The sequence below is a fragment of the Dreissena polymorpha genome, chromosome 14, assembly GCF_020536995.1.
Source record: "Dreissena polymorpha isolate Duluth1 chromosome 14, UMN_Dpol_1.0, whole genome shotgun sequence".
Lineage (NCBI taxonomy): Eukaryota > Metazoa > Mollusca > Bivalvia > Myida > Dreissenidae > Dreissena > Dreissena polymorpha.
The window spans coordinates 10,502,650-10,518,179 of NC_068368.1; the positions used below are offsets into that span (position 1 = coordinate 10,502,650).

General features: G+C 32.8%; 1 protein-coding gene across 1 annotated transcript; it reads right to left on the minus strand.

Annotated features, from left to right (window-relative positions):
- Positions 1–998: 998 nt before the first annotated feature.
- Positions 999–5,614, minus strand: LOC127858682 (neuronal acetylcholine receptor subunit alpha-9-like). Its single transcript, XM_052395905.1, has 2 exons — positions 5,288–5,614; positions 999–1,049 (listed from the first exon to the last, which is right to left on the minus strand). The coding sequence occupies exons 1-2, from the start codon at positions 5,612–5,614 to the stop codon at positions 999–1,001; spliced, it is 378 nt and encodes a 125-aa protein (XP_052251865.1).
- Positions 5,615–15,530: the final 9,916 nt, after the last annotated feature.

The following is a 15,530-nucleotide window of genomic DNA, read 5'->3' on the forward strand; positions in this document are numbered from 1 at the left end:
AACTATTGTCATTCTGTTAATCACATACTCAGTAAGCCACACTTGTCAATAATCAGGTGGAAAGAATGATAATACGTTTTATCAACTTATATTAACTAAGTTAAACGTATAGTCAATATAATAGAATGAATTGCAGAGTCGTGTTTTAATGTTTCAGTAAATGTAATAATCCACATATGATGAATAAAGCTTGTTACCAATAAAAGCAGATCATGTCATCCGTAGTCCTCTGGTTCCCACTTGAGGAATTCATCAATCCATCCTATTCCAAGTTATCCGCTTATCTTTATGCTTTATTCTTGTTCATTGAAATCAATTATAGCTAAATGGGAAGTATAAGTTCTAGACAATACAAGAAATATTTAGCACCTAGGTTTTGATTAACCTTTGACGATATTCAAATAAACAAAAAACACCGATCACGTGTTCTGATAATTAGAGTGCAAGGAAGGATACTCATAACGGTTTCAAATCTATGCAACAGAACGACATGAGTTTTTAATTGGTAGATTATCAGAGATAGTGTGAACATTCATGAATTTTAACATGATACGCTTACTGTTTTTCAATTTATTTGTATGTGCCCATGTTATTTCGTAATGTGAAAACATCAATTAATTTTTAATGCCACTCATTTTTATATAAACCTTACTAAAAAATAAGACTCGAATAAATGCGGAAACTAGTTGCTTTACACTCAATAATGTGAGGGCTTTACTTGCATGCATATTAGCGTTACATTCGTATTTAAGAGACAACTTTAAGGACGTACGCGGTAGTTTAGTTTAAATCATGTGGCTGGAGTTGAATAAAACAAAACCAAGACAATTGCAGGCTGGTCGCTCCTTTGTACTCATGCATTTGAACGCAAGTTTCTACCGCACTTCAAAGACATGTTTTCATACACGTCATGACAAAACGAACATTTGCGCTGCCATCAAACTGATATAATCATACACTGATTTTGAGATTACTTGTGTGACTTGTTGAACTAGTAGTCACAACAAGCAACCCTGTGTAGCGTACAGGAAGTTGGACATGCCCGAATTCTTAAATGGAGAGAACATCAGATATCAACGCACTAGTATAAATTATGGATTCTCAATAAGTTCAGATTGTTAACCTGTCAACAGAGAAAGTAGTTCACATATATAATGCTGATCAACCAGGATTCTATTAAATCTCGATATAGTGTGCTGACATTAAGCGTGTATATTGTTTGACTTTTTTTCGATTTTTAAAGCATGCGGGTGAACTGCACTTGTGAACAAACACTGCTGGAGACATTATAGTTTCCGTTTGTTTTGCTATTCATTAATAATTAATGAAAACTAAGTTTGCAATTAAGTTTTTAATTTAATTATAAGCAATTTTCATTTTTGCAATTCTTAAAATAATATTTACTCTCAAAATCATTAAATCATACTTATGGTATTTGTAATGCTATAAGTTTGAATATAAAAGAACAGACTAATCACATATTGGGAGAAATTATGTAATTTCACCCATTTTCTCTATTGTGTGTTCTTGTTTGTTTTTTATGGTGACACCCATTTGTTTTTTAAGTGCCACTTCAATTAAACTAAACTGGTGACTCTGTTTTTTTTAATTTTATTTTTCAGTCATATTACGATTGCTCTATTGCAATGTTTAACAAAACAAACCATTAAAATTGTAACATACATCGTAAATAAGAGTAAAGGTACCACATTGTATTAAAATCGGTATCTCTAGTGATACACTGGCATTCTGGACGAAAAAATTTTATACAGTGGCATTTTGGACGAAACAAAATATTATAATCAATATATTTATAATAATTATGTTTATGGTCATGTAATTGTTGCAGATTGGGACACTTTTAAATATCTCGAAGCATGTGTCTGTGAATCATCCGCGAAGGTACTAATATGCCAGTGAGAAACAGTAACCTATGTATAACCAACCGACGCACATTTGTTTTGTAAACCAACAATCCATATTAAAGACAACTGTCTTTGTATAACCACGAAGAAGAAATAATAATTTGCATTATTTTACGTATTCCATTAAGAAGCAAAATTAACGATTTTGGAAACGAAGCCAGAGCTATTCTTTATGGTCACATTGACGAGATTCCTGCAATAAAACTAGACCTTTGTAATAAGGACACATATTTTGTAAACTTCTTAATTGTTTTAATTCATTTCCTTTAAAAAACAATATTCCTTAAATGGCTAACATGATGATTGCAAACAAATCTATGCATACATTATTTTAATCACATTTAATGCGTTATATTGCCCACATGCTAATCGTGCGTCGCAGAAATTTATTATTATTATTGTTATTATTATTATTATTATTATTATTATTATTATTATTATTATTAGTAGTAGTAGTAGTAGTAGTAGTAGTAGTAGTAGTAGTAGTAGTAGTATTGTTGTTGTTGTTGTTGTTGTTGTTGTTATTGTTATAATTATTTTTATTATTATTACAATTGTTATACATATGTTTGTGATCCTTGTAAAATACAACAAAAATGAAGGTAATTATCAGAGTACGTTCATAATTATGCACATTTCAACCATTAATTCGTTCGTTTGAAAATTAATAATAGAAATAATTACACTTTAGAATTCAAACAGTGGTTTGGATGTGTAAAAAACATTAACAAATAACTAACAATTAAGAATCATATCTGTGTCAACCACAACAACATCGGTCTGGTTTATTAAAGGGTGAATGTAGGTTTTTGCTATATCCATCTGAGTGAAACAACTACTTAGTGAGCTTTTTTACATCATCCGCTATCTCTGAGGTCACAAGACCAGTGATACAAATCCATTGCAACATAAGAAGGCGTACGAACTCACAGGACATGTTTATACCAGAGTAGCATATATCCGTGCGTTTATTATAATGATGAATACAATGTTTTAATTTTACCCGTACAGTTCACATGTAGCGTGAAGATTTACTCTGTGCGCAGATTTTTTTTTTACATTTCATCTGTTTCGGTACGCTTCATGGCTGGTTTACAATGTGTGTTTTATTATCCGATCTTTACTTGACTTTACAGGCTTCTTAATTTGTAAAAGGTTTCGCTATTAAAATCAGCAATTAAATACATTGTCTATATAGATTTTATCGAACATATGTATCATGCATATACATCCTAACTAAATAATGGGGCATTTAACACCCAATGTTACTACCTGTTCCTTAGATGCAGATTGATAATGTAGCATATGACACTAAATTCGAAAATATTGTTAACAACAAGGGATTTTGCTGATACTTGTTCAAATGTATTTTTTCAGCTTGCTGAATAAAGTTGTTATTTTGTTTTGTGGTGTTTCTTAACCATTGGGTGAAAATTAGTAATAACATGAAATTGTTATTCACTGTCATTGGTTTTATTTTAAACAACGATTTAACAAGGTTCATGTTTATTAACAATAATTCTGGGCTATTTGGTTTGGAATCCATTCAAACGGTTTAAACTCCAATGGTTTGAATTGGCAATTCCAATATATGATTCGCATCTTTCACTCAATATCTAACTCAGACATCCGACATAGCAATACCATTTGAGTATTATAGTTACATTTCGAGTGCATGAGTGCATATGTATGTGTGTGTGTTTTCTTTTTCTTTTTTTTTTTGGGGGGGGGGGGGGCAAAAAATTACCATTACATCGCGGCGGTAACTTAAATTACGCCTATTCTCCTGTTTCAGAAGGTTAAGCATTATGACATGCCCTTTTTACGCGAGTAAATACAAACTAGCCGGGAAGTAACGTCAAATTATATCAACTCTATATTAAAACGATTGCGTATTAATGCGTGTTCAAAGATGTAAGTTGTACTCCAACACAGGTATTATTCAATTCTGAGTTTGCAAAACTTTTCAGAGAAGGTTACATTAAAATATGCGTATAAGAACTCTTTTTATATTCATATTTTCACAATAATAATGATCGAATCAAGAGTATATTACGTTTTAAGCAATGCGAGGTAACATTTTTAACACTGAATTCCTTCATGCTTTTTTCGAATTGTATGAATTGTGTATTACAGATGAACCGGTTTCTTAAAAGGAATGAAATAAAAAAGAAACATAAGATTTTATTTATTGAAAGCCAAAAACAGCGTACTATGTATCACAAACAATTCAAGCGTTGATGAATGACAAACTACAAAAAAATACGAAGAAAAGGTACTTTAAGCTAGCTAGATTCCAAACTTGATGTGCAACACTTAAAATGAACATCAAAATCATTCTTTGGAACAAAAGCATTTGCAACGTTCATGAGATAAACGCAGTTTGTATGAAGCAGCTATTTGGTTTTCTATGGTGATGTTGTTAGGCGCTGAATGTGGAGACTTAAAATGAGGCCTTCTTTCATACAAAGATACCGAATAAATATACGAACTATTGGTACAAAGATAAAATAAAATAAATAAAACTATATGATGTTTCTACGTTTTGCATAGCAAAAAAGTCCGTTATGATAAATTATGGGTATGATAAATTGGCTGACATAATTTTATGTAATAGTACATTTCGCAGAAAATTGCAAAAAAATAAACGATTTAACAAGGTAGAAAAAAACGAAACAAATTTCCTAGTTGTTTTGTATACGCGGGTTTATTTGTCGTTCTGTTGTGTCCGGGAGTTTCGGCCTAATTCAAAGCCGCAAAAACGTCAGAACCATATGAATGAAATCTGCCGCCATACTTATAAAAAGGTCCTGGCGCGTAATATGCAAGGTTACCAATAGCTTGAGATTTGTATGAAAACGATCTCTGTTTTTCAACCTCGTGGATGAATATAGCTAGAGGAGATGAATATAAGTAGAGGATTCAGCCATTTTGTCGCGACGATTTTAATGACGCTTTCAATTCTCATACAGAAATTATGATACTATTGAGATTCAGTTAAGAATATACATTGATTTGCTCAAATCGGAAACCATCGAGGCAGTTCGTTAACCACACGTTTATGTAGGACATATCAAGATAACAAGCAATTTGTTTAATCTCAGTGCGTTATAATGGTAAAATATGTTTATGTTTCATTCAGTGCTGTGGTAGAAATACTCATTAAAGGTAGATGCCTAGCCCCGTTATCGTTTGACCGCCACTACAAACAATACCACAGTTGCTACGAAGGTAAGCCCAATGAATAACCAAAACAAAAAATAGTCCAATGCGGAAACAACATCTGTCCATCCAATTTCAGTTGCGGATCGGCTCTTTCCGTCACGTCTGCATTGACAAATCCGAGCTAAGCGGTAGATTGCCATATATCCTGAGCAGATTAAGTCCTTGTCCTTATCTCGGGACGCCAGTCGCAATTCTAACAGTGACGTCATCACAGTAGCAATGCTTAGTGCTAGCACTGCCGTCATGTATACTGAGACGATGGAGATGGTGTTGGAGTTTTTTGGAATCTCAGACGCTACTATTGTTAGAAACACGGCCAAAGACAGGAACACTGTGACAGCGTAGGAAGCGCGCTCGCCAGACGATACCGGAAGTACAAATGTGAGGACGTTTAAAAACGAAAGTAGAACCATGGGGATGAGTATATTGAACACGTAAAATGTTGACTTTCGCTTCAGCTTCATTTTGAAAAAATAACCATGGCATCAACACCTTTGACTTCATCAACTGTTGTGTTAACCTGAAAATATGCAGCATTTAGCTCACCAACATTATCCAAATTTACGCGAAATATGTAAACAAAGATTACATGTCATAATCGTATTCGGTTTTGTATATGCACATGTTTTGCTATTAGAATCATTCCTTTACATATTATGTATCGAAAATCTGTTTGTAATAACTTACAGTTGATTTCAGGATGGACAGCTATTTATTCATTGTATTTGAATTTTATATATTATAAAATAAACGGCTGTGTTAGTTTGATATTTGCGATCTTAAGTTTTTTTTTTAAAATACACAAAAATAAACAGTGCTGCATTCGACAATAACAAGTATTAACGGATAAATATTGTTTACTTTATAAATTCCATATGCCGATTATGACCTTTTTACCGACCGTTAATTACAGGGTAGAGTGATAGGAAATACTTTTTAACTTTGTTTTAATTAACGCAATGAATTAAGGCTATGATAGATGGTTTGTAAGTGATGCTAGCATTGGATTAATCTGTAAAAAAAAGAAACAAATCGTACCAGCGACCATCTTGAATTTTCTTCAAACTGTTCCGTAATGATGCCTTTCTCTCCTTCAATCATTATTACTTCATCGATATAATAGCTCCAAGCGGAAAATTTGAGAGGACATTCCTGTGTGTCGAACGGGAAATATGTGATGTCTACGTCACACGTTGCCTCCAGAATCTGTACATAGATACATACATATGTGTAAGTCCAAATGTGTATAAAGTTATTGCCATTAGTTTGATGCTGATGTTCTTGTTGCAACTAAAATATGTTGTTTTGCTTGCTCATTGTTAATTGTGTTTATTGTTCAGGTGATACTTGTCAAAATTGCATGTTGATATATAATTTATATATTTTAATTTAGATTCCCTTTTACAAATAACCTACATAGACATAAGCTTACAGTGATATACATTTACATCATCATCGACCGATAGTGTTTCGTACCTGATAAGGATACCAAGAAACTGCACCAGTGTTATTCACAGCCAATAACAAATTATTGGATCCGAGACCGGTAAAATTCCGGAAGGAGTTATGAAGAGCAACATCCGGTCGCCAGACATCATTTTGTGGCTATAAATGCAAAGAATTAATAACATTATTATATTTGGTTTGTCAAATTAGCATGGTAGCATGGTACACAATACTTTTAAACAAAAAGGAGATTTATTGAATAACGAAAACCGTGCGTGTTATAATGTATTATAAAGTAAGTGTTGTATTAATATTAATAATAAGATTGACACATTAAAATACTATACGTTGCCTTTTTAATCACAGAAGATAATGAACGAATTAAATTCTTATGATTTCCTATTATTTTCAATGATAAATAACAACAACTGTTTATGATATAAAAAGTCATTTAAGCCGTCATGTGTCTGTTAAGACGGCGTACATCAACAGTCCTCTTTGTATACTTTTAACTGTTAAACATGTTTGACTGTTAAACAATATTAAAATGACAAGTGATTCTTTATAAGATGAGTATGATTTTAGTCTCCGAATTTACTATATTTCTCACACTGATCTATACCTCTTAGTTTAAGATTTAGTAGAAGTTAGGCATCATGAACATTGAGATAAAATTTTTAACACTTTTGTGACCGGTATGTGTATCAAATGTAAATGAAATAGCGGCTACATATTTTTTACTAAATATCGAAATATCGGCCAATATTTTGTCGCTGTGCTTTCACCTTTCATATATGCACAGTAAAACCCCATTTGTATGGTTTGTAATGTCCTTTAGTAGCAAGCTAAATTGAACAGGTCACTTTAAATTGGACTTACACAATATTGATTTTCTGTTTATCACATACTCAATTAGCCCCACTTGTCCATAATCAGGTGTGGTTACATATAGCAAATAAAAACGAATGAATAAACTGTTACCAATAAAAGACGACCCAGTCCTCCGTAGTCTGTTGGATTCCATTTGAGAAAATCATCATACCATGCCATTCCAAGATATCCGCTGATCTTTATGCTTTCTTCTTTTTCATTGAAATCAATAATAGCTTAAATGGAAACAAGGAAAAGTTATGTCTATACTATGCAAGAAATGTTTAGCACAAAGGTTTTCAGTAACCATTTGATGATATTAAACGAAAAACGATTTCGTGTTCTGGTGCTTATAGTGTAAAGCAGGATCAATCACGACGGTTTCAACGCTGTGAAAGATATGATTGAATCAGTACGTAAATTGCCAATTTACCAAGACAGACACATACTACATTGTAAACATATCATCACTATTACACTTATTAAACGGTACATTCCCTCATAAAAACCAACTAGAAAAGTCGCTGAAATATAGTCAGCGTCTTAATAGTGTACCGAAACAATAAGGAAAGAGTCAAATGTACAAATTATGTTCATTTGTATGAAAATAAATGATATAAATAAAGTAAAAACAATACCGCCTCGAAACTTCAAAGCGCATAAAGAATACAAAGAGCAGATGTATTGCTGCATTCGGCATAAATAAAATTAGTGCTGGATGATGCTAGATTTCTTTATTTAAAGACAACTACTTTTATGATTATATTTCCAGTCTAAACAAGTGGAATATAGCTTTTCTAAAAGATAGGTCTGACTTACAATTTGAACATATCTATGCTAAACGATAGGTCTGACTTACAACTGGAACATAGCTATGCTAAAATATAGGTATGACTAACAACTTGAACATATCTATCCTAAATAAAGGTCTGACTGACAACTGGAACATAGCTGTGCAAAACATGGGTCTGACTTACAAGTAGAACATAGCTATGCTAAAAGATAGTTCTGACTCACAACTCGAACATAGCCAGGAGAAAAGATAGGTTTGACTAGCAACTGAAGCATAGCCATGTTACAAGAAAGTTCTGACTCACAACTGGGACGAAGCCATGTTTAAAGATATTTCTTACCTACATTTGGAGGATAACTATATTAAAAAAGGTCAGAATATAGTTCTTGTTTGCTACTGGAACATAGTTTTGCCAAAAGATAGGCCTGACTGACAAATGGAAAAGAGCCATGTTAAAAGGAAGTTCTAACGTACAAGTCGATTAAAGCCATGTTAATTTATAAGTTTGACTTTCAACTTGAAAACAACTATGTTAAAATAGAGGTCTGACTGAGAACTTGAAGAGAGCCTTTTTAAAAGATAGGTCTGACTTACAACTTGAACAAAAAGATGTTAAAACTTCGACTCAAATCGAAAATTATATTTAGCTAACGAATTGGTGAACTTATCTTACAGTAGGGAATGTAATATTAACAATTATTTATTCTGAATGGAAATTTCTCCAACATCCTATAGAAAAGGTCAAAATATGTATAAGACAATCTCCAAAAAGTAAACTTACAGCAGTTATTGAAACCCATGCCAATATATATGGCACTTAACAATTATTGGACGAAATTATACATACGTCTATGATCAATTATAAAATTGTTATCATACAAAGGGGATTATTTATTATCGTTAATGTTGCACGTATCTGTCATTGATCTCGGTTAGAATATAGTTATTGACATTCCTCACTGTACGTCGGACAGTTTGCATTTTTTTGCTTTGTTTTCTTATGAAGAGTCTGAATCATACATTGTACGGTTTACTGAATTATTTTTACTGCAAATAAATAAATTTATAAATATCTCGAAGCATGTTCTTGTAAAAAAAAAGCGAATGGGATGAATGGCTAGGCGGTTTAAAAAAGAACATAATATATATATATATATATAACACATGTCTTTGTTTATGCACCGAGAAATAATTGTCATTATTTGTATGCTATTTATACCCATTCTTATACTTACGGAGCAAAAAAAAAACGATTTAATTTATTCATTTGTCAATTATCCGGAACACGCATAAATTCTTGTAGAAACAACCTGCTCCATATATTTGCTGTATTAAAAATAAAATAACTTATCTTACAGTAGTGAATGTAATATTAACAATTATTTATTCTGAATGAAAATTTCTCCAACATCCTATAGAAAAGGTCAAAATATCTATAAGACAATCTCCGAAAAGTAAACTTACAACAGTTATTGAAACCCATGCCAATATATATGGCATTTAACAATTATTGGACGAAATTATACATACGTCTATAATGAATTAATCAAATTGTTATCATACAAAGGGGATTATTTATTATCGTTAATATTGCACGTATCTGTCATTGATCTCGGTTAGAATATAGTTATTGACATTCCTCACTGTACGTCGGACAGTTTGCATTTTTTTTTGCTTTGTTTTTTTTTATGAAGAGTCTGAATCATACATTGTACGGTTTACTGAATTATTATTACTGCAAATAAATAAATTTATAAATATCTCGAAGCATGTGCTTGTAAAAAAACCGCGAATGGGATGAATGGCTAGGCGGTTTAAAAAAGAACATAATATATATATAGACACATGTCTTTGTTTATGCACCGAGAAATAATTGTCATTATTTGTATGCTCCTTATACCCATTCTTATACTAACGGAACAAAAAAAAAAGATTTAATTTATTCATTTGTCAATAATTCGAAAAACGCATAAATTCTTGTAGAAACAACCTGCTCCATATATTTGCTGTATTAAAAATAAAATACATTCTTAAACACAAATAACTTACTATTTAAAATCATATGTGTTTCAACCTCAACAACATCGCTCTGGTTTATTAAAGGGCGAATGTTTTTGCTATATCCATCTGTCGTGAGTGAAACAACTTTTTGATGAGGTTTTTGACATCATCCGCTGTCTCTGAAGTCACAAAACCAGTGGTACAAATCCATTGCAACATAAGCAGCCGAACGAACTCATAGGACATGTTAATACCACAGTCGCATACATCCGTACGTATATTGTTTTGATGAATACTAGGTTTTACTTTTGCTAATACAGTTCACATGCATCGCCGATTTGTTTGACATTTGATCTGTTTTGAAACGCTTCGTTGCTGGTTTACAAATGCATATTTTATAACCCAATCTTCACCTATCTATACAGGATCCATAGTTTGTTTAATGTGTGCTTTTAAAATCAGCCATTAAATAGACTGTCAATATAGATTATATCGAATATGTGTATCATGCATATACATCTTAAATAAGTTATGGGGCATTTAACACGAAATGTTACTACTTTTTCATGACATACAGTTCGATAATGCATTATATGATAATTAAAATACATTAATAAAAAAGGGATTTTGCAGATACTTGTACACATGTTTTCCCCCGTGCTTAAAAAAGTTGTTATTCTGTTGTTCAGGTATTTTCTTAACCATTTAGTGAATAAATAGTAATTAAATCAAATTGTTATTCGCTTTGAGTGACTATTAATTAAAACAACGTTGCTATGAGGTTAATGTTTATTCACATGTGTACGTGTTGTGATTAATTCTGAGCCTCGTGTTTGGTTTGGAATCCTTTCAACCGGTTTAAACCCACTATGCTTTGCTTTAACCGTTCCAATATATGAGTGGCACCTTTCCCCATACATCTGACTAAAACATCCTAATAAGCAATACCCTATTAGCATAGTTACATGGTTTATGGCGTGTTTTTGGAGGGATGGTTGGGCTGTTTATGTCAGGTTTCTTGTTTTGTTTATATAAATTTGACAAATAAATGACGCCTATATTGCTGTGGAAACTTAATGGGCCCACTTTTCCTGTTTCAGAAGGTATACCAGCATAACATTCGCATAGTAAAGCCAGTATATAAAAAAGTTACTTTGACTAAGCAGAAACGTCTTGGTATAACGTCTCTATACTTTGCGATTCTTAATTTATTGACACATTAAAGCGACTGGTTGTATGACGTATCCACCTATGTTAGATGTACTCCAACAAGGATTATTATCTTATTCTGAGTTATGAATAATTTTAAGAGAATGTAAATGTTCAAAAGTCATTAGAGCACTCTTTCTGTATACGTAGTTTTACAATATTAATATTCAAATCACGAGCATAGAATGTTTTAAGCAAAGCGAGTTAACGTTTTGTAAAACTTGTTTCCTTCAGTCGTTTGGATTTACTGAGTTTGTACTTCAAAAAAAACGAATGATAAAACTTGTACTTAAAAAAAAACGAATGATTTAGCAGTAGTAGTAGTACAAAAAGCAGTAATTATAGCAATAATAGTAGAAATAGAAGAAGCTGCAGTAGAAGAAGTTGTAGTAGTAGAAGTAGTAGCAGTAGTAGTAGTAAAAGTAGTAGTAGCAGTTGTAGTAGTAGTAGTAGTAGTAGTAGTAGTAGTAGTAGTAGTAGTAGTAGTAGTAGTAGTAGTAGTAGTAGTAGTAGTAGTAGTAGTAGTAGTAGAAGTAGTAGAAGTAGTAGTAGTAGTAGCAGTAGTAGTAGTAGTAGTAGTAGTAGTAGTAGTAGTAGAAGTAGTAGTAGTAGTAGTAGTAGTAGTAGTAGTAGTAGTAGTAGTAGTAGTAGTAGTAGTAGTAGTAGTAGTAGTAGTAGTAGTAGTAGTAGTAGTGGTAGTAGTAGTGGTAGAAGTAGTAGTAGAAGTAGTAGTAGTAGTAGTAGTAGTAGTAGTAGTAGTAGTAGTAGTAGTAGTAGTAGTAGTAGTAGTAGTAGTAGTAGTAGTAGTAGTAGTAGTAGTAGTAGTAGTAGTAGTAGTAGTAGTAGTAGTAGTAGTAGTAGTAGTAGTAGTAGTAGTAGTAGTAGTAGTAGTAGTAGTAGTGTAGTAGTAGTAGTAGTAGTAGTAGTAGTAGTAGTAGTAGTAGTAGTAGTAGTAGTAGTAGTAGTAGTAGTAGTAGTAGTAGTAGTAGTAGTAGTAGTAGTTGTAGTAGTAGTAGTAGTAGTAGTAGTAGTAGTAGTAGTAGTAGTAGTAGAAGTAGTAGTAGTAGTAGTAGTAGTAGTAGTAGTAGTAGTAGTAGTAGTAGTACTCAGATCTTGTTAATTTCGTTTGACTGCATCAAGAAATGATTTTCGGTGAAGCTTTTACCCATCGTAAATTGACATTATGATTTAATTGCGCGTAACAAAATAAAAGCGTTCTTTACTTTTAACGGGGCATGCTCTCACAGCTTTATTTGCATTTAAAACATACCTCGTATTCGTATTAATTGTGGGACTTCACGCTTAAAGGCGATAGATAAAATTCACGCTCATACGGGCGTTAAATTGATAAAAAGCTAGGAGTGAGAACACAATAAACATGTACGTTCAGGCCCAGCCAATGTTTATCGGAGTTGGAGGGGGCGGCACATGAAGAAAATTTCTGAACCCAACGCTAATATGATGCATGTGCCTTACGTTATGCGTTTAGATAGAAACATATGTTTCCAACAAATATACGCCACCCAAAGTCAAAAAGTGTTACTTATCCCAGAAACTAGGTAAAGAATCGGCAAGTATGCTTAAAAATTAATGCAGGCCTGTATATAAAAGAATATAGTTATTTATTTTTAAAAATACGAAACTATTTCCTTATCTGCCAAAGCACTGTTGATTATTTCGACAACACATTCGGCACAACTTGGTCGGGCGGTTAAAATAGGTTACTTTTGATAAAGTAGAATAGATCTATACATGAAATTATACTTTTTGTTAGAATTTAATTTATTGCACTGTCATTTAGACAGCCGAGTATCGATAATTACGAGGTCAATTCAACTGCAGTATGCCCGAATTGCAACGTAAATGTGTGAGTATTATATGTGGATCCTGGCGACGATCATGCCGTTCTCTGTTTGCAATAAAATAAATAAAAAAATGTGTTATTAACAAAATAACACATAAAATATTATATTTTTTTTAAAGATTTTGTGACAAATAGTATGTCCATAAATGTTTAAAGCTAAATACAATTACTATAACATAGTCGTAAATCACAGAAGCATTATCAGGACATTGATTCGTATAACACGTATAATGTGAATGTTTAATGAACGTTTATTGAAATAAAACATCTTGTTATGGTTTTATTTTTGGATAATTTAAAAAAATTCTTAAGGAGTTATAACGGAAATACAAAACGAAGTAATTAAAAAAAGCAAGCATTCGAGAAAAAACTGTGCGCAAGGATAATTCTCAATCTCTGAAGCTCGTTGCACCCTGCCTTGTTACTATGGTGGTGTGAGAACAAACACAAGTTTGGATCAGACGCATAACCGCATGTGTGAGGCATTCGACCGACAGGCCTGCAACTGCGGTGGTCGAAGGAATGGACTCAGTGAGCTTTAGAAAAATTGAGCCATAAACGAATTATGTTGAGGCGAATGTTGCAACTGCGTAGATGTCGTTGTTGAGAATGGTGCATATAAACAAGTCCAAGTCTCGACAATCCTGAATCATTTATTATAATGACTCACACGAAGACAGAATGATTGAATGAACTGTCGACGAGTTTTCAAAAGTCTCAGAGGAATATGCCAGATGTTTAGATGATTGTCTGGCAAACATCCACATTCATCAAAATACTTGCTATTATCGAAATTAGTAAAGCCGCCAATCAACAGGATACACTTTACACCGGTAGTGTTGACCTTATTTTGGCATCTGTATGTGCAGCGCAATTGGAAGCTTTTACGTTTTTTAACGCCTTGATACAGTATCCAGTGTTCGGGATCTCGTGACTTTGTGGGATCCCAATTAAACGTTGTTGTGTTGTTTTTTTTTTCAAATATCTTTTTGAAACATTTAGTCGCAGGAATTTCAACTAGTGCATAAAAAAATATTTTGATTCTGCTTATTGCATGTGAAATACATCGGAATAACTGTAATAAGCCTGTGGTCTTGTTCAAAATTCTATTTATTAATACTACACGGTATGCTTCATGAAACGTGAAGGTTTTTCACCGATTTCAGACGTATTCAAGGATTTATTCTTCTACCTTCAGATATCGTCACTAAATGCAAGAAAATGGTCGTTTATGCACTCACGATTTATAAAAATGTACTTCAATAACTTGAGATATTTGCAAAAATAAAGTTCTAAACGGTGTGTTCGAATTCCGTGCAGCCCGTGTGTTATCCCGTGAAAACCACGTTGATATTGCACCCTGGTATCACAATCGATCGCTTACTAATACCCTTCGTCAGGACACAGCGTGGGTTGACCGGCAATTTCAGCGGCAGAGGCATAATCAATGGGACAGTTCATGGGATGGTGAGTCCGATGCCTAGTGGTCATTGTATGACGCCGAAATATTTCTGCAGCACTCGCGCCTTGATCTTGAGCTTTTTGGTTGCATAGGGGTCATTATAATGTTTATACATGTTTGGTTTTGTTTTAGCTTTCAACTTAATCACTAGTAATAAAAATGCAAGTGAACAGAAAAGCAAATGATTTTTTTTCTAGAACTAATGATATTTTTATTTTATAATACATTTTTCATATTTCGCCCCCTTGGTGCAAAAAGGTACCATATGACATCGATATTAATAGGCAAAAGGTTACTTTTTGCACCAATTGGGCTATTTCATAGATAAAAAAGTAATGAAAAAGTTGAAGTGCTTCAGCTTAAAAATAAATTGTATTATTGCGCAATGGTTCTTTATTTACGCCCGCTGCATTAGTCAAACTATATGAAACGAGACAGGGGTACACACAAATCACACACATGTCTATCATCATTTTTGTCAATATTTTTACATCGTGCAGATATTAATGGTGCTTTTGGTGAAAGAAGCAATCAATATCACAGCATGTATCTGATAGCAAAACTTTCAAGGAAGAAAAACTAAAGGCCAAAACTTATATTCAACTACAGAAAATGAGACGGAGACCAATAAGTACAATTCAAAGACACCGGATTTTCTCTAGGTCAATTAACAACACTGCTGTAGAATTTGACGAACCCTTTTTTATCTCATGTAACACAAGGTAATTTGGTTAT